At 33.8% G+C, this 24,693-nt stretch overlaps 2 protein-coding genes and 2 long non-coding RNA genes across 4 annotated transcripts; all 4 read right to left on the bottom strand.

The window, feature by feature from the left end:
- Positions 1–638: 638 nt before the first annotated feature.
- Positions 639–3,645, bottom strand: LOC130729303 (laccase-17-like). The gene is made up of 6 exons (XM_057581010.1): positions 3,474–3,645; positions 3,204–3,355; positions 2,870–3,114; positions 2,655–2,783; positions 1,117–2,103; positions 639–866 (listed from the first exon to the last, which is right to left on the bottom strand). The coding sequence occupies exons 1-6, from the start codon at positions 3,585–3,587 to the stop codon at positions 736–738; spliced, it is 1,758 nt and encodes a 585-aa protein (XP_057436993.1). The 5' UTR covers positions 3,588–3,645; the 3' UTR covers positions 639–735.
- Positions 3,646–5,182: 1,537 nt separating this feature from the next.
- Positions 5,183–7,871, bottom strand: LOC130729301 (uncharacterized). Its single transcript, XR_009015956.1, has 3 exons — positions 6,814–7,871; positions 6,382–6,477; positions 5,183–5,908 (listed from the first exon to the last, which is right to left on the bottom strand). It is a non-coding gene; the product is annotated as an uncharacterized LOC130729301 (long non-coding RNA).
- Positions 7,872–11,765: 3,894 nt separating this feature from the next.
- Positions 11,766–13,161, bottom strand: LOC130732449 (uncharacterized). The gene is made up of 3 exons (XR_009017038.1): positions 12,642–13,161; positions 12,260–12,407; positions 11,766–12,118 (listed from the first exon to the last, which is right to left on the bottom strand). It is a non-coding gene; the product is annotated as an uncharacterized LOC130732449 (long non-coding RNA).
- A 1,477-nt stretch (positions 13,162–14,638) lies between these two features.
- Positions 14,639–17,719, bottom strand: LOC130729300 (laccase-17-like). The gene is made up of 6 exons (XM_057581008.1): positions 17,572–17,719; positions 17,273–17,424; positions 16,659–16,903; positions 16,427–16,555; positions 15,273–16,238; positions 14,639–15,068 (listed from the first exon to the last, which is right to left on the bottom strand). The coding sequence occupies exons 1-6, from the start codon at positions 17,680–17,682 to the stop codon at positions 14,938–14,940; spliced, it is 1,734 nt and encodes a 577-aa protein (XP_057436991.1). The 5' UTR covers positions 17,683–17,719; the 3' UTR covers positions 14,639–14,937.
- Positions 17,720–24,693: the final 6,974 nt, after the last annotated feature.

The following is a 24,693-nucleotide window of genomic DNA, read 5'->3' as shown; positions in this document are numbered from 1 at the left end:
ACATCAATTCACTCTCAGGAAGATTTGCTTGCATATGTGGAAAGAGTGATCTAAATTATCAATTAGTGTCAACCTTTACTATCTTTGGTAAAGAATATTGTTATGTATAAAGACTTGCAATTAATTTGTTTTTGTTGTGGGCAGTATGGTCATACAGCACATGATTATATTGAGATAACATTAAGCATTCATACACTACAAGGTAGGGTCATTTTAGTAGTAGCCATGATATCGAAGTTAAATTTGATGCATTAGCGTCAGTTTGACCGACACAAACTCAGCAGTAATTGTTAAAAAGCGAACTTCAAAACCAAAAAAGTAGCGTCGGATAGATTGGCGCTAAAGAGAGTCGGCTAGACCCAGCCTTTGCCTAGTTAAGATCGACTCTAAGTCATTTTGTATCATAGCATCGGCTGAAGCTGCGCCAAGTGATAGTGTCATAGTTAAAATCACTGGACAATGACCCAACAGACCCCAATTTTCAGCGAATGAACAATTGTAATAATAAACTTGGAACTGAGAATTTTCAATCAAATGAATGAATTACAATTTTATATATTGTCTCAAAGCATCTTGTATAAATAAATTTCTCATTTGAAGAAAGAAAAAAGGTTCACCATCAACGCCCATTTCAAAAAGAAATTAAACCAATGACTGAAAAAAAACTGCTCCGTGATGAATTACAAAAAAACAGGCCGAAATGTTGAAGCAAATAAAAGCAATTTCATGTTGAAGTTAACACTTGGGAAGATCAACTGGGGGAGGAAGCAGCTTCTGATTTGGCAGCTTTCCATCCAACACTACCCATGCCATCTTAAGACCCCAGCTTGTGTGTACTTCCAAGTGACAATGCATGAACCATACCCCTGCAAACAATATTATAACAGTTACATGCTAAATTTTCCTTTTCTTGTTGATTCAATGAAAATGAACCAAGACCACTGTAGATTAGGAAAAATCTTGTTCCCAAGTCAAAAGGATTTGTCTGCAAATTAATTTTAACACAAAAAGAGCATATGCATTGTAAATAGCATGTACTAAATGTTAGCAGTAAAATTATCGTTAATGGGTCGACTAGTTTTTAACATGATCCACCATAAAATTGCCCTAACAAACCTGGATTATCTGCTAGGAATCTGATAGCAACCCATCCACCAGATGGAACACCAACTGTGTTCCTTTCAACAGGGTCAACAAGATTGAAGTTTGATGGGTCCTTATTTGGATCAAAGTTACCAAAGCCTTGTCCAACAACAAAGAAGTTAAACCCATGCAAGTGGAGAGGATGACTTTCTGCACCAAGAATGCTAGTGTCCTGCATCACAAGCTCTACACTTGTATTGAAGGGAAGAACCACAACCTTTGTCCCATTGCTGACATTGGTATTGTTTGGTGTGGTGCCAGTGTAGTTGAATGGATGCAAGGGACTGGTAGGGAAGTCAGGGGTGTAAACCCCATTGGATTTGCCAAAGAAGTGTGCTTGAAGAAGTGCAGTGGTTGGGAGTATAAAAGATACATTGTTCACTGATCCTGAAAACATTGTTGCATTATTAGGTCCCTGGCAAGTTTGGTTGCTCTTGTTCTTGCATGGATTTGTACCAAGGCCCACTGTGAAGAGGAAGTGTTTATCCACTTTCTGAGGAACATTAGCCGGAAACCGAGCACTCGCGAGGCTACGGAGTTTGTTGCTGAACTTAGTTGCAAAAGAAGTGTCATTAAGTGCAGGGAGAAGGGGTTTGAAGAGTGGAAGCTTTTTCAGTTTCACTGCTGAATTATGATGAGTAATATTATGTTGGATTTTATATTCCAAAATACCAGCAACCGTTGAGTTATCAAAAGTTCCTAGGCCAGTCACATATGGTCTAGCAGTCATGAAGAATGTGGCATTGGGGTAGTGAGACTTGGTCTTGAGAAGAACATTAGTGGTTTGGCCTGGGGTGATGAGAATGGTCTTAGTCACAAAAGGTTTAACATAAACTGCATCTGCTTCCACAACTTTGAGGGTGTGATTTGCAATGCTGAAGAATAGCTCATCATTGAGTGCAGCATTGATCAAACGTAGAAGGTAAATCTTCCCAGGCTTCACCTTCAGCTTGAATGTATCTGTAATGAATGACAAATTGCAATGTTTTAAACCATCAAGCTAGCTAATACCTTACGATAAGCAGTTTATCATTTCTAGTAGTTCCATACTACTGCAAATATAAAATGGCAAATCTAGTGCTATAAAGTTCCTACTATGCGTTAAGGAGAGGCCGGACCCACTTTGTGGATCTAATATAGACAGTCTTACCTTGCATTTTTTGAAAGAGACTGATTCCACGGCTCAAATCTATGACTACAAAGTCACATGCAGCAACCTTACCATTGAGCCGATGCTCGCCTTCACTATACTAATGCAGATATTGGCATGGAGAAGTTTGGTTTCAAACTCCAGTTCTAACAGGAGAAGTACGGCATGCTAATGTGCCTTGAATGATCCAAATCTCAGGTGATTACCATTTTTCTATTGGCTAATGTGATTAGTGGAATGTTATGTACTTATGTATGGAGCTTCATAGTTTCAATTATAGTAATTATTTTCTTCAAAGTTGTTCTAGGAACTGGTGAATTTTCCTAATACATGTAGTCATGTACCGATAAGAACTTGATACCTTTTTTAGAGCAGTTATACAATGGCCCTGGAAGTCCATTAATAGTGTAGGCATCAGAGACATTAGGCCCTCCACCAGTTTGCAATGCTTGGGAAATGATTGCCTCAGGATCTGCATTAAACCATTCTCCTGAAAAAGAAAAAAGAAATTATAATTAGCTTATGCAAATTAAGAAATGGGTAGAGCATGGTTCATCCCTTTAGTAATTGCATTACCAAATATCATAGGAACTTCCTTGTAGGGCTTTACAAAAGGATACTGAGCATTGTGCTTGGGAAGAATGATGAGTGGACCATAGAGAGTTGCTCTTAACCAAGATATATGAGCATGCCAAAAGAGTGTGCCTCTCTGGCCCTTAATAGTGTAATTGTAAACGTAGCTTTGACCTGTTTGGATGGGGCATTGAGTCACATATGCTGGTCCATCAGCCCACCCTGATTGAAGTTGTCTAATGCCATGCCTATTTCAAAGATTGCCAAATTTTTAATAAATTCACTAATATTATATATTCTAGTAGCAATTTGGTTTTCAAAACAGAATGTTCTTTACCAGTGGATGGAGATGTTGTTCTGCACATGGTTAACCACTTTGATGATAAGACGATCTCCTTCCCTAGCAACAATGTGAGGTCCTGGAAACTCACCATTCACTGTCACCATGCTCTTACTGTGGCAGAGTCGCGTCACATTTTGGTACCTTATCTGCGTTAGTAATCTTATTTTATTACAGGACGAGCAAACAAAGGAGTAAAATAATATATAACACAAGGAAATGAACAAGTAAAGAAGGGTATATATTTTGAGTCTTATGAGGAAGTACATCAAACTGGTAGTGCCTAGTAGTGCCCGCGAATACGAAATCAACCATGCAAAAACTGATCATTGACAAAAATAGCACTGGGATTTGAAGTGATGAAATTAGGGAAACACCCATTTTGCTCACTCAATGCAGAGAATTGTTACTTGGAGAGTTTGAAATGTGTTGAATGAATTGGACAAATATTGTAGTCTATTTATATAGGAGTGAAAGGATGTGGATGTCGGATTAGGTGATGGAATGTTATCTGATTCAATGAGAAGCTGAAATCAACATTGCTGTGTTTTAACTAGGACAGTTGTTAGAACAACTCTAGAGTGGTTTCAAAGACATTCAATTTCGATTTATGTCCTTCTTTTACAAGTCAAAGTCCTTAACAGAACTCTAGTGTTGTGATTATTTTAACCGCTAATTCCATTAATCATTATGTGTTTGAGGCACTGTTGTGTATGCAAGCTAGATTGCATCTGAAAGTAACTGAAGAGAAGATTGATGAGTAGATCATTGGTCAGATGTTGCTCTCAACCAATGTTCTTGTTGACAAAGTAAGAGAGCCTCTTGGTTTCTTTGAATGATAGAGAGTTTCTATCTAATCTGTCACAGTTCAGGGCCAGTTATTGGGGTCACATTTTTATATTACCTTATAAAGGATATATTTGCATGGAGTATAGCCCAATTAATTCAATTGAAGCGATTTTCTTCACCAAGCTAAAATCATAGAAATATGACAAAGCTAGTAGTCATGAGTGCATGGGAATATAAATTAAGCATAAAAAATTATGGGTACTATCACAGTTAGTTTGCTTGGTTGGTGATTAAATATGTGATCCGATACACTTCTGTCTAACGTATTTGAATTTAGGCTTAAATAAGTTTTTGGTCCCTATCCTTTACAAAATGCTTGGTTTTCGTCCCTCGCCGGAGCAAAGGTGGGTTTTAGTCCCTAACCTTTGTCAAAATGTTTGGTTTTGGTCCCTCCGGAGCTCTGGGTCAACGTCGGAGCTCCGGTGGCTCATGTGGCATAACCACATCAGTTTAATGAGCTGACGTGGAATTTTTTTTATTTTAAATTAGAAAAAGAGAATTTAAATATTAATAAATACCTATTTACCCTCTAATTAATTTCATATATTGATTAAAATTAAAATAAACATTAAAAAGGGAAAATCCAAATGTAACAAAAGCAGCTCCTCTTCCCTGACCTTGAACCACCAGCACCGCCTTCTCCTCTCACTAACAAAAGCAGCTCCAGTACCCGAACCCGCAACACTACCCGCGGGTAGTCGACCCGTATCCGTACCCGTTAAGCGTCAAACGGGTACCCGTTTACGGGCCTTAAACGGGTTTGGATACCCGCGGGTACCCGTTAAGCGCCAAACGGGTACCCGTTTACAATTTTTTATTTTCCTAAATTACTGCAAATTAACTTTTTTTTTGGGAAATTTAAATTGATTTCAGATCTTAAATAACACCCATATAATTGAACATTAATTGAGCGGATGAAGCAAATAAATATGAATTAATTTCAATTAGTTTGAAATATCAAGTTCATCAAAACAATCCAAGATTATAAATATTCTTCTCAAATCGAAACTTAATTACCACCATTATTCATGCCAGGCTAATTGCATTCAACAAGAAAAATAGTCTCAAATGCCAAATAATTGTCTTACTACTCACTGAAAAGCACAACTGGTAGGCTAAAAGAAAAATAGTCTCAAATACCAAAATGGTAGCAGCAATTTAAAAACATGTCTACAATACCAAGAATCCACAAACTGATAACAACTACCCAAAAAACCGCTCTGGTACATTAAGATTTTCATTAAACAATGTAATCCAGAGGAAATAAATTTCAATTGTGCCCAAAATAGGTCAATAGCTCCGGATAAAATTCTGCAGTAAGAAAATCAACCACTACCAGACAGCGCCTGCAAAAAAGTTAATGTGCATCAAGACTCAAGTGAAAATCAAGGGTTTGCACTCATTTTTGAACTAGCAAATCATGCAGGAAATGTGCATCAAGACTCAAGTGCTTATATTTTTCAGGGTTAAGCACATAAGAACCATCCTCACTCTTCTTTTGCTCAGTTTTGAAATGTTTTTGCTCTCCACACTTTTTTTGATATTCCTTGCACCTGTTCAAGTGATTGCGCAAGTGTGTTGTACCTTGCTTTGGATCACCTAACAAACTTTTTCCACAATGTACACAAATTGCTCTCTGCTTGCCATCACTTATTTTATGCTCAAAATGGCCCCAGACTTCAGATCTTGTCTTCCTTTTATCACCCACAACTTCAATTGTAACTTCTTCTTCCAAAGCAGTTTCAGGGACTACACCAAAATCTGAACCACTCATAGTATATAGCGAATCTTCTTCTCCTTCTTGGCCATCACCCAATGGAATAGTCGAACTGAATGATTGTTTCGTAGACATTCTACAAAAAAAAAAAAAAAACAGAATTCAGATGAATGAATGCGTAACATTAATTAAAATCTGATCAAAGCCAAAAGGAAAACATGTGACAAAACCTATTTTTGTTCCCAAAGAAACAGCTCATAATTTTCTCAAGTAATATAAGTATCTACACAAGATGATCCAATCCACTCAACCAGGTGAAGTGGTGAACACAGCAAATGAAGTAGCCAAACCAAATACACTAAAATGAATGTGCCACTTAGCTAGAAAAAAGTAACAGAATCAAATAAATGAAGAAGTAGAGAAAAGTAAGATATTTCCATGAAAATTATCAAAAGAAACTAATTTGAACATGCCTCAATAGAACTTATCTATCTGATCAACCATAATCAATTTGCAAAAAATAAATTACGTAGGAAAGGGTCCGTGCTTCAAATGTGCTTAAGACAAACTTGATATGACAAACAATGGCATGCCATATAGGAAACATACTGTAGAATTGAAGCGGCAAGTGGTGATTAATATCTTGAGAGTTTGTTTTTTATTCAAAACTGAACTGAATTCATCAGCATCATTTCCAGCAAACAACTGCAAACAAAAATAATTCATTAGTCAATCAATATTGGTCTGCTTTAACTTAGAAAGGTAGAAATGTAGACTAAGCAATCACAATTCAAAACAACACAAGAGACTTGTCTGAAACAGAAGAAGCGAAACAGGAACATGGGAGCAGAGGAATTGAAGAGTAAAAAACCGATTTTGAAGCAAACCCAGATGATCTCTAAACCCCCATCTGGGTTTTCCTTCATTTCACCAGAGAATCAAAATTAGATTTTTCTTGTTCTCCACACACACCCAAACAGTGATTACACAAGCTCTTCCTAACATCATATCAGATAAAAAGAAAAGGATCAACAAACTTACATGGGCTGACGATGGCGGAGTACCAGTCGTCGGAGATGGGCTGACGGTGGCGGGAGGAGATGGTGGTGTGCGACGCTGACGGTGGCTGAAGGAGAGGGAAAGAGTGAATGGAGAAGAATGAAACCCTAAAATTTTAATTTGGGCTTAAGTAAATAGTAAGGGCATTTATGTAATTTTACTCTAACGGGTACCCACGGGTAGGGTACGCGGATATCCGCCCCGCCCCGTTTTTGGACGGATATTTAAAATATCCGTTTTTCAAACTCGTGGGTACCCGAACCCGCGGGTTATTATACCCGTGACGGATTTTTATCCGTGGGTTCGGGTTTTTTTTTGCCCCGTTGCCGGCTTCACCACTGAATCATGCGACAACTATCGTCACTGTCGACGCCGACGAGGAAGATCTAGACCCCAATTCGAAGTCGTAGGAAGTCTGCGGGCAAGGGTGTGGTGTTGAACAGACACCTGCTCGGTGGACTCGCGTATAAAGCTATAGTAGAAACCGCCATGAAACAAAAGCTTCTTCTTCAATTTGGGGAATTAGGGTTTCCAAATTCCAAACTCAAGCAGCCAAATAAATGGTAGAGTTACAATTTTTTTTCTACGAGTTTTCAATTTGGCACAATTGCGGGCATGGAGATGGCTAAATGCAAGAGCTAAAGGCTTCAATTGCTCCGTTTATGGGTGGTTTGCAGAACCAAGATATTGCCTGGCATAATTGGACTGCTGGTGTGGTGCGTTCCCTGGAGGAGATTGTGCAGGAAGTGTGGGAAAGAGGAATCGTGCAGACACCTTTGTGTTTGTACTCTTTGTGGGTCTACCCTACACAATTATCCTATCTGTAAATCCTACAAAAACGCTATTGTTCAGAGATTCAATTTTTTTTCCTATGTGCTCAATTTGCTCAAAGATTGCACCTTTTGGGTATTGTTTTGTTTGATCCACTGATTGGTTTGTATTTTTGGTGTGGAGACGCAATCTTCATTGATGTAATTGTGTGAAGATGAAAAACGTTGTTCCAATCTGGGTTTGCTGGTTCTGATCCCCCACCACTCACTCTTTTCCTTTCCTCTCTCCAAATTTGCAAGCTTTTCCAACATAATAAAGATTTGAGTTTTATTTTTTGAGGATTAGAGTTTATTTTCTGGGTTTTGTTGAAGATGATGGATGAAGATGGTGAAGATGATTTTTTTTATAAGCACATGGTGAAGATGATGAAGAAGGATTAGAGTTAAAAAGTTTTATAACTAAAATTAAAGATTTGATTAGGGATTAAAGTTAAATAAATTAAGTTTTTTTTAGAATTTTAAGCATTTTTTTTAAAAAATTAATTATGTTATTTAATTTAAAATAAAAATAAATTCTACATCAGCTTATTAAACTGACGTGGTCATGCCACATGGGCCACTGGAGCTCCGGCGTTGACCCAGAGCTCCGGAGGGACCAAAACCAAACCTTTTGACAAAAGTTAGGGACTAAAACCCACATTTACTCCGCCGAGGGACGAAAACCAAGCATTTTGTAAAGGATAGGGACCAAAAACTTATTTTGAATTTATTAATTCTAAGAAAATAACTACTTCTTTCTCAGCTTTCTAAGAACTCTTCACCTAGGAACATCTCGTAATTTAGGCATTTACAAGCAGGGTTTGTACTACTATAGTATATTTAGTTTGTTTAGCTGTTACCTTGAAAAAACCACTCTTGCTTAATTAAATATGTTAAGAAGACTTAAATATGTTTTAAAAAATACTATGAATGCATTACTAAGAATTGTTTTTAATAAAATTAGGTTATTTTGCTAATATATCGGCTATGTTTGGCACGTTTAGCTGATAAGCTAGCTGAAAGCTGAAAAGCTAGCTGATAGCTGAAAAGCTAGCTCATAGCTGAAAGTTGATAAGCTAGCTGAAAGCTGAAAAGCTACGTAATTGTAACAAAAGTGTTTGGTAAAATTAGCGGTTGAACAAGCTGAAATTGTAAAATGACATAAAAGGACATACTTGTATAATTATTTGTATATTTAACATTACTTTATTTTCACATTAATACCTATAGGATATTAATATTAAAATTATTATAACTTTAAATATTTTAATTTGACTCAATTTATATATCATCTTAAAAATAGTTTTCTGAAGGAACAAAAAAAATCATCTTAAAAATATAATATTAACTTTTACTTATTTTATTTTAACATTAATACCTATATGGTGGAACTTTAATAAAATAGTAAGGATAAAAATGACAATAAATTCAATAAGTATGTCCTTTTATAGCTTATAGCTTATAGCTTAAAGCTTTAAGCTACTGAAATAAGCTCCTTCACCAAACACTTTTATAGAGCTTTTAAGCTAGTCAAATAAGCTTTAAGCTAGTCAAATAAGCTATAAGCCAGCTAAAATTGCATGCCAAACATAACCATCATCAATTTTGATCAGTCAACGGTCCACGTGGCGAGCTAGTCAACTTTTCACATCAGTTTTAGTCCCTCTAAAATATTTTAATCACATTCAGTCCACCTTCTCCTTCTTCATCCCACCTTCTTCTTCTTCCTCCATAACCACCACACCACAAAGATTCCACCCACCACTGTACAAGGGGACTGTTGACCGGTGAGTCGGTGACTCACATTTTCCCTCTATCCACTTCCTTTGTCATCATTCTTCCTCTTTTTCTTCTTTACCTCCTCCTCCTCCTCCCACCCACTAGCACTCACCCCCACCAATCCCAGCAACCATTTCTAAATTCAAATCGTAAACTCATCGGAACGAAGAAATGAAAGGTGGGATCTTTTCGGCGAGAACCCAACAATATATCATGCAAGAAACGCAAGAAAAAGACGTGTTGTAGTGCACTACTCAAGAATAGTTGAATAAACTCTTAGAAAAAAAAAGACAAATTTAAAGAAATTAATTTCCTAATCATAAACAATAGAATAATTTCTTATTCCAAAAACTATCAACCTAGATGTCAGTCGTTTCAAATCAGTTGATAATTTGCATAGTCGATTCCCTATTTTAGACGATTCCATGAGGAATAGGCACTATTTTTCAATATGGGTTCATAACATGCTCCAACGAGCTCTTAATTTTACTTTATTGAGAAGTTGGAAAGAAATGAATATAGATGATTGATAAAAGTTGTAAAATTTGTTGTGATTAAACAATTCTTGAATCTAACATGTATGTAGGAATTTAGTGGCCCCCCTGTCATATACAAGCCTCCGGAAAATATTATTCTGAATCAGATTGAACAATAGGAGCTTATGTATTTGGGGATAGAAATTCTACAAGATTAGAATGATATTTTTCATTTTAAGTTCAAGCTATTATTTAAGGATATATATATATATATATTAACATTATATATTTATGAACTAATTGTGTTTGGATGTTGCAGTATTGAAATTCTTGTTCGAACAAAAAATGACAAGTTTAGTGCAGATAGAAAAGCCCTTAAATTCCTACAACCTATGGGTTGGGTTGACCAAGATGTAAGAGTTACTAAAGTTGTTATTCTTTATTTTGTATAGAACATACCTTATATGTTAGTTTCATGTGCACGACACTGCAGGTCCTGAATGTAGATGTGTCCATGCTTACTGAACGAGACATGGTCATTGGCGACAAAGGATCCCAGTGGTACTTACCACCCGTGTTTTCGATAATTCATTTCTTAAAGCTTTGTCAATCATGTTAAATTAAACAAAACAGTCAAAAACATACATGTATCTTTAACAACTTTATTTTTAATCACAACAAATTTTTCTGACATGTCATGGGGATAAACAAAAAGATGATCTAATCATTTGGTACAAGGATTCCTTCATGAGAAGACTTGAAAAAGTGACAAAGGTATCTAGCTATGCCGGATAATGACAAAAATAAGCATTGGTATCTAACTTGCTACTTACACTTTGTTTACCAATGCTTATTTTCATCAATATTTAGCATAGCTAGATACCTTCGTCACTTTGTCAAGTCTTCCATAAAGGAATCCTTGTATCAGCTGATTAGATCATCTTTTTGTTTATCTCCATGTTAGTAAGATTTGTTGACGTCGTTAAAAATAAAATTGTTAAAGATACATGTATGTTTGACTATTTTGTTTAATTTAACATGACAAAGCTTAAAGAAATGAATTACCGAAAACACGGTCAGTAAGTACCACTAGGATCCTTTGTCGTCAATGACCCTATCTCGTTCAGTAAGCATGGATACAACTACGTTCAGGACCTGCACATGAACTAACATATAAGATATGTTCTATACACAAAATAAAGAATAACAACTTTAGTAACTCTTACATCTTGGTTAACCCAGCCCATAGGTTGTAGGGATTTAAGGGCTTTTCTATCTGCACTAAACTTATCATTTTTTGTTCGGACAAGAATTTCATTCCAACAACATCCAAACACAATTAGTTCATAAATATATGATAAAATATATATATATATATATATATACACACTTAAATAATAATAATCAGCTTATAAGATAACTTCTTGCAGGTCTAGAACTGACTAATGATACAAAGAAGCGTCCCTCTAAGTGAAATCTAGCCCTATCTATTAATCTTGATAAAGAACTTGATGATGTAGTGTATGGATATAGTGCGGACTATTTTTGGATTCTAATTACAAGTCTTCTCGTCTCTCCAACTGGCATGTTGAGGGCCATTAATATTTGAGCATCTCAATAGTATAAAGAGAAAGAACATATTTCAATAAAAACAAGCTGAATAAAAGAAAAGAACAAAGGATAAAAATGTCTAAATGACTACTTCGAGGCCAACATTCCAACCCTTTAGTTGCAAAAATGACATCAATGGCATTTGGCAGTATCACTAACTAATTGATAGCAAGAAAATGAAGAGTAAAGGGGAAAACATAAGAACTTACACACCGAATCTTATTCTTTTTACAATAATTAGATAGCCACAAATTCAATAATGATTATTAGAAGCAGTATAAGCTAACGTGAAAAGTATATATGTACAAGACACACTTGGCAGACATGGATAAAACTAAAAGGTAATAACAATACATGATGCCTTTTAGATATAACAAGAAAAAAAGTTGAAATTTTATCACAGCCTATATTTGTCAAGTCCAGGTTATAACTTATAATAAACCTCCAAATTTTTTTGCCAATAACCATCAGTTTCTTGCATTTTGGATCATATATTGATATCAGTTCATGTGTGCAACAGAGATAAGTAGGGGCTTACATGGTCAAATTTGAAGAATCATCTGCTAGCATTGGAGAGTCAATGCCTTCAGTAGCCTCTGATATATTCTGATCCTATAAATATGAAAAGCAGCAGTCAAATTACAATCACTACATGAAAATCCTAATTATATATATTTATATGTTGAACAAATTGAAAATATGCATATCATCACATTAAACATGTTACAACTAGGAAATAATCCATATTCTTACTGCAAATCATGCGATCAACAAGTGGCTTATACCAGCCATAATTAGCAGTAGTGACAAAAGATCAACTGAATGGTTGGCACTTGGCAGGATCCTTCAGAAGGGGTGACAAGGAAACTAATTGCAGTGCCATACATTCTGAGAAAGTTTTCTACAAAAACATTGATTCCAACCAGATCAGTCTATAAGCAAATCAATTGGAAATCCTTAAGAAGGAACTAAGTGCCATGCAGTCTGGTTTTCAGTTTGGAAGTAATTCGTGATCGCACACTCCAATGCACATTTGGACCTCCGTTTAGTGAAAACACATTCAAACTGAAAACCATACAGATTGGAAGTAGTTTGACTAAAGCAAGAATAAAGGAAAAGCTTGCTGCTTGCCTACTTTGCTTCTTGCATGGGCCTCTACAGCACCCTTCAAAGTAATTCAAATCTTCATCTTCACTCCTCTGTCATTAAAGCCTGGATTTCACTTAGGGATTCTTGTAGAAACCATTCAACAAGCTTCCTAATTCAATTTATTACAAATCTAAAATAAAATAAAATTAGCCGAAAAACAAATCCATAGCACAAGAAATCACAGATTAACGTTTGTTCTTATGCGCCATACATCACTATTCCTCTTCCAATTCCGAAGTGCGAAGAACACTGAACACCTACCTCGCCACTGCCAAGATGATCCTCGATTTATCCATCGGTTATATTTATTTTTATTTTTGAAGAAGATTGAATTTTTTTTTTGAATAGAAGAAGATTGAATTTTATTACACATGATTGGTTTTTTTTTAACATGAAGATGATTGATTCTAGAAGAAAATACTATATATTATAGAGGATTGACTTTTATTTTCACTTATAGATGATTGAATTTGAAAATGATTGATTTAAGATGAAAAATTGCACCTCTAAAGTGTATACCGTATTTTCAAGATGATTCATTTTAGATTTTTATAATTTGTTACCTTTGATTGAAAATTTTAATTCCTTGTACCTAAAAAAAAGATTTTAATTCCATATAAAGAATAATTTACTTAAGAAAGTTCTATTCTTATATTTTAGAAGTAAATTTGCATACATTAATTTTGGTAAGTCAATTCAATTTCTAATATAAACTTTTAAAAAATATTTTATTAATTTAGAGCAGAAATATAAGCTTACTTTATTAAATTAAAATATAAATATATTTTTTACTCTATTTTAATTAATTAAAATATGAAAAAAAATAAAATAAAAAATTACTCTTTTACTTTTGAGACAATAAATAATTTGAACTAAATTAAAATATTTTAAGTGGTAATTATTTTAATAATTTAATATATCATGTATGTATTGATGTGTAAATAAACATAAACAATTATATTTCTTCCTACTGTAACAAAAAAATATAAAATTTATATAAGATGTTCTTTTATGTCATTTTACAATTTCAGTTTGTTCAACAACTAATTTTACTAAACATTTTTTTTTTCAATCAGGTAGTTTTTCACTTTCTGCTAGCTTATAAGCATTCACCTATCTTTCAGCTTTCAGATAGTTGGTCAGCTAGGCATGCCAAACATAGGCTGACCCCAACACTAAGGGTCCTCGTGTCGGTGACCTAAATATCTTTCCTTTATGTGTCCAACTCAATTAAACAATGACCCCAACCCTCGCCCTTGGTCAAGAAGTCCCACGAAAAATGATTGAACCATACTTTGAACTCTAACACTAAGGGTACTCGTGTCAGAGACCTAAACGTCTCTCATTTATGTGTGCAACTCAACTGAAAATTTAAAATGTCATGAAAGAGAAATTTTTTATATATATGAATGTCTTTATACTTAACATTATTTTATTTCTGTTAAAAAAACACATTATTTTATTTACCCATCAATAGTTAGATATTAATTTTAAATTAATTGTCATTATAAATATTTTAAGTTATTTTAAAATGTTTATTATGAAAATATAATATTATCTTTAATTTATTTTCATTTCTATATTTTTGTTACATCATTTGGTGGTGGTGGCAATGGAGGTAGTGGTCGTGGCGGTGGCAACGATGGTGGTAGTTGACGGTTGTGGTGGAGGTGATGGTAGAAGTGGTGGTGATGGTGGATGGTAGAGGTGATGTCTCTACAACTTATTTGAAAAAAGCTCTCTCATTTAACTTTTTACTTAAAAGTCATTTTTATATTTTATTTGTAAAACAATAAGTAGTTTATTTTTTAAGAAGTTATTATTAAGTGTTTTCTTTTTCTTGGTTACAAAGAGGTTATTATTAAGTGTGTTTGACCCAACTTTTTCTAAAAGTAACTTAAAAGTAAAAAATTAGTCTCGTTAAACACTAAAGTATGTATAAGGATTAACAAGAGGACTTGTAATAGAATATAACATCACTCATGGAGAAAAAGAATGAATGTTCAAATATATGTGTCAGATGATTCAAAGTTCAAACTGCAAAATACTCATTCAAATTAAATAATATTACAACACTGAAAACAAATGTGTTATTGTGTAGAGACTCATCTTATCATAATCGAGCCTTTTACCTCATCTCTTGAATTAAAGAAATTGCACTAGTACAATCGGTTAGACGGACCATGAAGGAAAAACCCGCAATGGACATTTTAAAGGGGGAAAAAAAAAAGAAAACAAAACAATGAATTTGAAAGGTTATGACCACAATTACTAATGAATATTCAACACTTTGGAAGATCAGCTGGTGGTGGAAGCAGTTTCTGATGTGGAAGCTTTCCATCTAAAACAAGCCAGGCCATCTTTAGGCCCCAGCTTGTGTGAACTTCAAGATGACAATGCATGAACCATACCCCTGCACATATAAATTCCACAGTTCATATCTCCCAATAATGAAAATCTTTGTTTTAATTTGGAATTATACTTTGTGATAAAAAAAAGATGCTACTATTAGTCTATTTGTATAATTGTATCTGCTTATTGTGTGAACTATTCACTTATGTTTATTAAAATAATCACTTTCACATATTTTGAGATGAAAATTAAATGGTCCATTTACCTGGGTTATCTGCTAAGAAACGAATGGCTACCCATCCACCAGAAGGGACTCCCACAGTGTTTCTTTCAATTGGGTCAACAAGATTGTACTTTGCAGGGTCCTTATTAGCATCAAAGTTCCCAAATCCTTGTCCCACAACAAACAAGTTAAAACCATGCAAATGGAGAGGGTGACTCTCAGCACCAAGAATACTAGTGTCTTGCATCACAACTTCTACACTTGTGTTAAACGGAAGGACCATCAATTTTGTCCCATTGCTCACCATGGTGTTGTTTGGTGGAGTTCCAGTGTAATTGAATGGAATCAAAGGACTAATAGGAAAATTAGGGGAATAAACTCCATTGGATTGACCAGAGTAGTGAGATTGAAGAAGAGATGTTGTTGTTGGGAGATTGAAAGATACATTATTCACTGATGCTGCAAACCTTGTTCCATTAGGTCCTTGACAAGTTTGGTTACTCTGGCAGGGGCTTGTACCAAGGCCTATTGTGAAGAAAAGGCGCCGATCGACTTTATGGGGAACGTTAGCCGGAAATTGAGACGTTGCGAGGCTCCGGAGCCTATTGGAGAAGTTCGTTGCGAAAGCCGTGTCGTTTAGGGCGGGGAGGATGGGTTTATAGAGTGAAATCTTGTTCATTGAATGAAGAAAGTGTGGGGGAGCTTCATATTCTAGGATACCAGCAACAGTTGAGTTGTCAAAAGTGCCCTGGCCAGTGGCATATGGTCTAGCATTCATGAAGAATGTGGCATTGGGGTAGTGGGATTTGGTTTTGAGTAGAACATTGGTGGTTTGTCCAGGGGCAATGAGAATAGTTTCAGTCTCAAATGGTTTCACATAAATTGCATCCACTTCAACAACTGTGAGGGTATGATTTGCAATGCTGAAGAAGAGTTCGTCATTGAGTGCTGCGTTGATTAAACGGAGAAGGTATGTCTTCCCAGGCTTCACCTTTAGCTTGAATGTGTCTGCAAAGATCAATATTTCCATTTATAATCACAACATATCAAAATTTAATTCATATATAACATGGAGTGTTCTCGAGGGATTAAGATCTTTTTGTATTCCTGTCCCGCCAATAAAATCTTGTATGGCGATGAGATACAATTTGGGGACAGAAGATTAGGGAGTTAATTTTCAAGAACTTTATTAATACCTTTAGCAGAGCAGTTGTACAATGGCCCTGGAAGTCCGTTCATTGTGTAGGCATCAGATACATTAGGTCCTCCACCACTTTGCAATGCTTGTGTTATGACTGCCTCAGTATCTGCATTCCACCATTCTCCTGAATTTTTTTGTTATACATCAAAGTAAGGTTAGTGCATAAATTTGTACATGCATGTAACGTAGGACTATGGTATGATTGTGATGTCATTCACTTTAGTTACCAAAGATAATTGGGACTTCCTTGTAAGGTTTGGAAAAAGGGTATGGAGCTCCATGCTTAGGAAGAATGATGATGGCACCATACACAGTTGATCTTAACCAAGAAATGTGTGCATGCCAAAAGAGAGTGCCTCTCTGGCCTACAATGGTGTAATTGTAGACATAACTTTGTCCTGTTTGGATAGGGCACTGAGTCACGTATGCAGGTCCATCAGCCCAACCTGACCGAAGCTGTCTAATGCCATGCCTATTAGGAAGACAACCAAGAGTTTTTAACACAGGAAAGTTCAATTTACCAACTTTGTTCAGTTTCTTTTTGACAAGTTAGTTTTAGGCTGAATTACATTTTTCATCTATTTAGTTTCAGGAATATGTGGTTTTGGTCCTTATAGTTTTAACTTTCTTAAATTAAGTCCATCTACATTCAAATTGAACAAGTTTCAACATAAAAAATTATGATATATCTCAATTTTTGTCCATCAGTTATTTGATGATAAGTTAACATCTTAACCAAATTTGTTCGTTTTAAAAGGGTGAGCAGTTGAAACTATAAGGAGCAAAATCACGGATTCCTGAAAATATATGACAGAAAATGTAACTTAAGCCTTAATTTTACCAATGGATGGAGATGTTGTTCTGAACATGGTTCACCACTTTGATAAGAAGACGATCACCCTCTCTAGCTACAATGCGTGGTCCAGGAAACTGACCATTTACTGTGACCCTGTGCTTTGTGTGGCATAGTCGTGACACATTTTGGTACATTATCTGCATAAAAAGCCAAGACATGCATTAGATATTAAACAAAATAAACTGGGGAAAGTAAACTAAAAGCATGTGTAAAATAGAAACTGTTTTTTTTAGAAAATGAGCTAGCTTTGAGATGAATTTATCAAGTTCTTTTGGGATGTGTACATCGAAATGGTAGTGCCTGGTAATGCCCCCTACTGCAAACTGAGGGAAAATGAACAAAGAAAATAGAAGCATTCCTGGCATTGCAAATGATTGAGGGATAGGAACACCCATATTATTTTGTTCGAAATTATGATCGTTAACACTTTGTTTTGAGTTTGAATTGTTGATGCAAACAGAGCAAAATGGCAGGCAATTTATAGAGGAATGATACCATATGGTTGTTGAAAATATTTTTGTTTCAAAGAGAAGCTAAACTCTACAAGATGTTCAATTGCTTATTTTATTAAATGAGGCCAGTTGTTAGAACCACTCTAGAGTGGTGTCCAAGACAATCAATTTTTCCATAACAGTTTGACCTCCTTCCTGCAGAAGTCGGACATTGCATGATCTGGTCCTTTTAGTACTGTTCCTTCACAACTCATTTACAATATATGTATTTGACGCACTTATTGGTGCATTAAAAAATCATATTTGAAAAAGAGTCAAGTGAATGTGTTCATTTATATAAACAGGATCTTTGTTTGTAAATCTAGTATAACAAACATAGGGAAATAAGTAACTCTAATAGCATATAGAGGAAAAGGTTATAGATTTTGTATCCTTATGTGAGAGAGATCATGAATAAATTCTGAATACTTTCTCTAGAATCCTTTCACAATTGATGTTTAGGAGGCAAAGTCAATTCCGAGAAGATATTTCAATGGGAGTAGTTTCTAGGTGTCTGAATTGATTGTGAGAAAAAATTAATATAAGTTGATCCAAACATGCTAAAGGCATGGTTATCATGAATGTTCACTAATTAATCAATTTCAAGGTACAGGTTTTACCACAAATTAGAATTGGTTTGAAACCTCTAAGAGCATGGTCAATGAAGGCTCATTACTAGCAGAGAAGCTAGCCTTGAGAGTTTTTGGTCAGATGTACCTCTCTCAACAGATCGATGTTCTTGGAGGCAAAGCAACAGAGAAGGAGTTCTATGAAGTGTCACTCTGTAAACGAGTCATATACAAAATTATTTGATTAGAATTTGTTCACTTTGACTCCTTAATGTATCTAGTGCTAAGTAGTAATCACTATCTTAAGAAGCAAAGTAATATATATAACCAATGCATCAGAATCTTAAATAACTACGCCTTAATGCCACATACACGCACCTACCTTGTAGAAAATATTTCAATTTAACCATCCTCAGTTCTCTCTATCATCTATCTCTTTTTCTAAAATATAGCAGGTGTAGTGAAAGGTAAGGTCTACATATGGGTTTACACGTAGAAAGAAACATTGTTTAAACGTTACCCTAACATAATAGCCAATTTGAACATTTTTTCCATTAAACTCTAGTCTTTATCATGCTCCCTCCTTCTCTCTCTCTCTGAAACATATATGGATGCATAGGGTTCTGTTCAAGCATTTCTTGTTGATCAAATGTATATAGCTTCATTTTTAAGGTACGGTCTAAGGTAAAGCACCCCGGTGGTGTACTGTAAAGCATCCTTTTTAAGTCATAGGATATAATGATATTTCAATACTAGGTTGGTGAATGTTTTTAATCATTTTGAAGGTAAATTTTAAACAATTTCAACCCAGGTTGATGATAAACAAGAAGCAAATATTTGGGATGTTGCTATTACTTTGATGAAAACTACAGGTTAAATAATTTTTGATTGATTTGTTGTGTTTACTAGGATTAACCTTGAAAATTGTTGTTTGATTGTGTCAGTTATCACATGTTTAGCAAAGTATGGTTTGAAATCTTCATTGATTGACGAGAAAGCCAATGACTTCGTGCAATTGTATGATGAGATAGAAAACCCTAAATATACTGCTATTGATCATCCTCAATCCTGAACCTTGAATGGTTCCAAGGCTGCTATAAGGGGAGCAAGTTGCCGCAGCAAGCTGGCCGACTTTCTTTTGTTTCTGGTGAAGTTATGGAAGTATGGGGTACAACAATAATAGCATATCTGCCGGTTTGGCTGCAAACCAAAAAGCACTTACTGGAGCTCATTTAGTGCATGTTTTAGTAGATAAGCTCCACTAAGCTCGTATCTAAAGTGGCTCAATAGCTCTATATTGTACTCCCTCCGTCCCTCATTATAAGACCCCTTTTTATCTCACAATAAGAGGTCTTATAATAAGGGACGGAGGAAGTATTTAATAGTAATCAGTTAGCCAGGCTACTTAATAATCAGTTCTGGTATGTTATCAGTGAGTTAGTCAATATATAACCATGGTTGTAATAATTTCTCATTAACTGAGTTCATAATAGCAGAAACAGAATTCTGTTACACTTTCTCTCAACTATCTCTCTACTTCTCTTATGGTAATTGAGTTATATTCATAGTCGCACTGAGAAATACTTGTTGCCCATCAAAGCTATTTCAGATTCTTTGTGCTCTATTGATGATCCAGTTTTGTCCAATGAGCAAGTTGATATTATTTTTGGAATGTTTGCCACCTAAATATGAATCTCTTGTTAATCTTGTTCACATGAGTACCAAATTTCAGCTATTGACAAGTGACAATTGATGAGATGGAGTCACTTCTCTTTGGTAACTTTTTTTTTTGGTACATACTTCTCTTTGGTAACTAAAGTGATCTCTTATTATTGACAATTAATACAATTACAAAATCATTGATCTAATTTGGCGCAAATTTTAACTCTAGTGTTTTCTGCAATTTATGTTGGAGCTTTTTTGCTTGGCTGCTCTTGTACTTTGTCTAAGTCTTTCAGCGGGTGCTGTTTTTGCTTGCGGTTTTGTCCTGCTTCTACTGTTGCTATCTTCGGTTGGTTCCTTTATCCCCTTTCCGCAGCTTTTTATTGTTTTTCTTTTGTGCTCTTTTTTGGCTGTGAGCTTACTTGAGAAAATATGTTTTCAATACCCTCTTTTTCTAATTTTTTTTTGTTACAAAAGGAAAATTAACAAATTAAAAACTAAAACTAGCTATAACATCATCTAGATACAATGATGCATAAATCAATGAAAGGGGTTGTCTCCAGATCCGTTTCTCAGCTTCCGATAAATTAGCATGATGCGCCAAACAATCCGCTGTATTATTTTGCATGATACGCCAAACAATCCGCTGTATTATTCTGGTCACATTGAACATGTAGGAATTGCACCTGCAAGAACCTGGGTACCATATCCCTGATTCGCTGAAGAACATTTCTAGCCCAGAAGGTTATGAAATCAACATTGTTTTGAAGAGCAGTAACCACATTCAAACAATTAGAAAAGCAAACAATACTTTGATAGTCCAAATCAAGAGCATGCAATCTAAGTTCTACAGTCAACGCTTCAGCCACGAAAGCGCTACCATTACCCAAGCTCGTCCCTACATTTCTAATAAATTTCTCTTTTCTAAATTAAAAATCTTTACTAAGATAGAAAATTAATAAACGTTTCCCCATGTGGATATTTTAATTATGAACTTTTGTATCAATGAAATTAAAAAAATATTTAATTATCAATGAAATTCAAAAAATAAAATATACTATTTTTCTGAATTTTTATAATTTCAAAAAAAAAAGAAATTTTTTCTCATAATTATTTTGAATTTAAAAATATTATAATGTCTCAAAATAAATTTTGGATTTTGAAAATAATGTTCTAAAATAATGGTACAAATTGATACAATTACAAATAACTAGTGTTTTTTAACCCGTGCAAAAGCACGGGGAATATGTCTATTATATTTGATACATCGATCATATTATAAATTATAAAAAAATTTAAGATACCAAGAATGTAAGAACAATCATAAGGAAGCAGATGATAAACACATATTAATCATGGGAAAAAAAAGAATGTGTCTATTGTATTTGATACATCGATCAATACTTTAAATTATAAAAAATTTAACATACAAAGAATGTAAGAACAATTATAATAAAGCAGATGATAAACACGTATTAATCATGGACGTATTAATCATGGAAAAAAAAAGAATGTGATAATAGCACAAATTAGGCTTGTGAAAGATAAATCATAAAATATGACATCATTTTGTTTATTTGATGTCATCCAAGTTTGAGACAATATTGCAAGGTACCTACAAAATTTATGAAATATATCAGACTTTGTACAAAATTTACGAACCTTAAACCGACAAAAATAATTTTGCATAGATTTGAAATTAGCCAACATAGATTTATTTTGGTAATAAATTTTAGGTGCATAAATTTCTCCTCTTCATTTATAACTGAATGCATTCGGTTGGTATCCCATTTGATTTTATTTGAAATTTAACATAATATCAATCAATTAGTTTAGAATGTAATGATTGTTTAAAAAAATATAATGATACTTTTTATATAAAACAAAATCTCACGTTACATATACATAAAGAAATCTCTAAAGTTAAAAAGAAGATTTTAATATTTTATGAAAAAGTTTCTCATATTTAAAATTTTTAAATTAGCCAACATAGATTTGTTTTGGTAATAAATTTTTGGTGCAGAAATTTCTCCTCTCCATTTATAACTGAATGCATTCGGTCGGTATCTCATTTGATTTTATTTGTAATTTAACACAATATCAATCAATTAGTTTAAAATATAATGATTGTTAAAAAAATTATAATGATACTTTTTATATAAAACAATATCTCACGTTACATATGCATAAAGAAATCTCTAAAGTTAAAAAGAAGATTTTAAAATTTTCAGTGTAACACGTGTCAAAATAGGAGAAGGATTTACATATACATAGGTGGCAACACCTTGAAACATCATTACAACAAACATTGATCTTTGCATGCTCTTTTTTGCCACCATTTATCAAGAAGTGTGGTCCCTTAGAGTTGTATAGTAGCCACCAACTGTATTTAGAATAACACATTTTATATTATCCTTGGTGTATAACTAAGGCTCCTTTTCTTGCAAATCCATCACAGATCATCAATCATCGTCATGCTTCTTTGGTAGTTGGAAGCATCAATGTCTTTCTTTTACTCTACATTATTGGGAATGATCTTAAATTGTGCAAGATGATGCATGTGTTATAGAAAAAAAATCAAATCAAATTGCAAACCAAGCAAGAGCTTAGATTGCACATGTGAGATGGAGAAAACAGATTGAGAGAAACAATGAAATAATGTTTAGGTAGTGGAAAACAATTGAATTACCGAAAAAAGGTCAGCAACAGACATGCAAGTCCATAAAACCCGGATAAGAGTTAATAATCTTTTTATACTAAGCAATCAGAATGTGTGAAGGATATAATAAATTTCTTCCCTTACCTAAGATTGAGATGAGAAGTGATGTCCATAGAGCTCAACAAAGTCTCTATCCTCATTATATGAATCAATAACTGTTCATTCTGCCACCAATCTTATATACTAACCCCATTCCACATAAAGATGTGGCTATGAGTACAACTAATACCCATGCATGTGACAGGTATAAGGATGCAGTTCCCGGACCATAACCCCAAACATTCTTGAGCCAAATAGGAAACTGCCTGAAAATCAAATAGAATCAGACCTTTAATTAAGCAAATTTAGAATTTTAACCCATGTACTAATTGAAAAAAAGCTTCCACTATTGAGATAGTAAAGAAAAATAAAAGAGTCTATAGCTATGTCTAAAAGCGATTTACAATTGACAACAAAAAAAAGCTATTAATTAATAAGAAAAATAGCAAAATCTAGAATTGAAAGCAATCATATGAATAAGTATCTTACCGAAATCTCATTTCCTTAACTGGGATCCTGGGTCAAATTTGTTAGACGTCCCTTCTTCTGAAAGAGTTTCTCTGCCTTCATGATGCTGACATTGTAGATGAAGTTTTGGCAGCCAAAACTGGAAGACAATGATGCAATTAAATAAACTTGCAATGGGAAGGATAAAAGCATGTAAGTCTGCTATCAATTGGCCGATTAAGTACATTCAGAATAAGGGTTGCATAAGAGGAAACATCACAACATTAGTTTATTTAAGAGATATGGAAGCATCACATAAATCACCAACAAATACTAAAGCATATATGAAATTAAACAAAACAATCACAAAATAGGGAACAATGAATAAATTAAGAGAAAATTAAAGGCCATGGCTTTTAGGAACTGAATCAATACTACCAAATATAGTGCTCACTAATTAAGTCAATCAAATTCAGCAACAAAAAATAACCTTTAGGAAGCGAAGAATAAACATTTATGTCAAACACTTACATAATTATCAACTTACACAATTATCAGCACCACATAAAGCAAGTTGCATACTCGAGTGATCTTCCTCATTTTTCCTCCATGCCAACCGGTTCACAGCAGAGGCATGTAGGGGAGGAGATGACTGATGCAGTATTAGTAAGGAGTAATTTAGGTAAACCTTAGATAATTAAGACAAATCTTTTAAGATTTTAATATTTTATGAAAATGTTTATCAGATTTAAAATTAACTTTAAAAAATTGGTTTCAAGATTTGTTATGGAAATAAATTTTAGGTGAAGAAAAAGTTTATTTTTAGAGTATTTAATTAAATTTTATGTTAATTTTATTGAATTTTCGAATATTTTATGTTATTTTTTTTGCATTTTCGAATTTTTATTTAATTAAGGATTTTATGCGTTTTTATTGTGATTTGGTAGTTTTATTAATTAATTTTTTAAGGCATTTTTATTGAATTTTTAGTTTTTTATTTAATCTAGGTAAATCTTAGATAATTAGGGCAAATCTTTTAAATTTTTAATATGAAAAAAAAAATTCAGATATAAAATTACCTTTAAAAAATCCTAATCAAATCTAAAATTTAAAAAGGTACTAAATAAATATAGATAAAAACAATCAAAATCTAGCAAATCACAATAAAAACTCATAAAATTCTGAAAATTCAATAAAATACCATAAAAATTAATTAATACTCTAAAAATAAATCAAAAATAAATTAAGATAAAATCAAGAAATAAACAACTTAAATCATAATCAAATCTAAAATTTAAAAATGTATTTTTTTTATGAGAATTAACCTGAGAATGACATGTGAAACTCATAAAATTCTGAATTAATTAAAATTCCGAAAATTCAATAAAAATACCATAAAAATTAATTAATACTCTAAAAATAAATCAAAAATAAATTAAGATAAAATCAAGAAATAAACAACTTAAATCATAATCAAAT

The sequence above is a fragment of the Lotus japonicus genome, chromosome 1 (genome assembly GCF_012489685.1).
Source record: "Lotus japonicus ecotype B-129 chromosome 1, LjGifu_v1.2".
Taxonomy (NCBI): Eukaryota; Viridiplantae; Streptophyta; class Magnoliopsida; order Fabales; family Fabaceae; genus Lotus; species Lotus japonicus.
The sequence above is the reverse complement of the archived record's forward strand: the minus strand, read 5'-3'. Positions and strand labels throughout refer to the sequence as shown.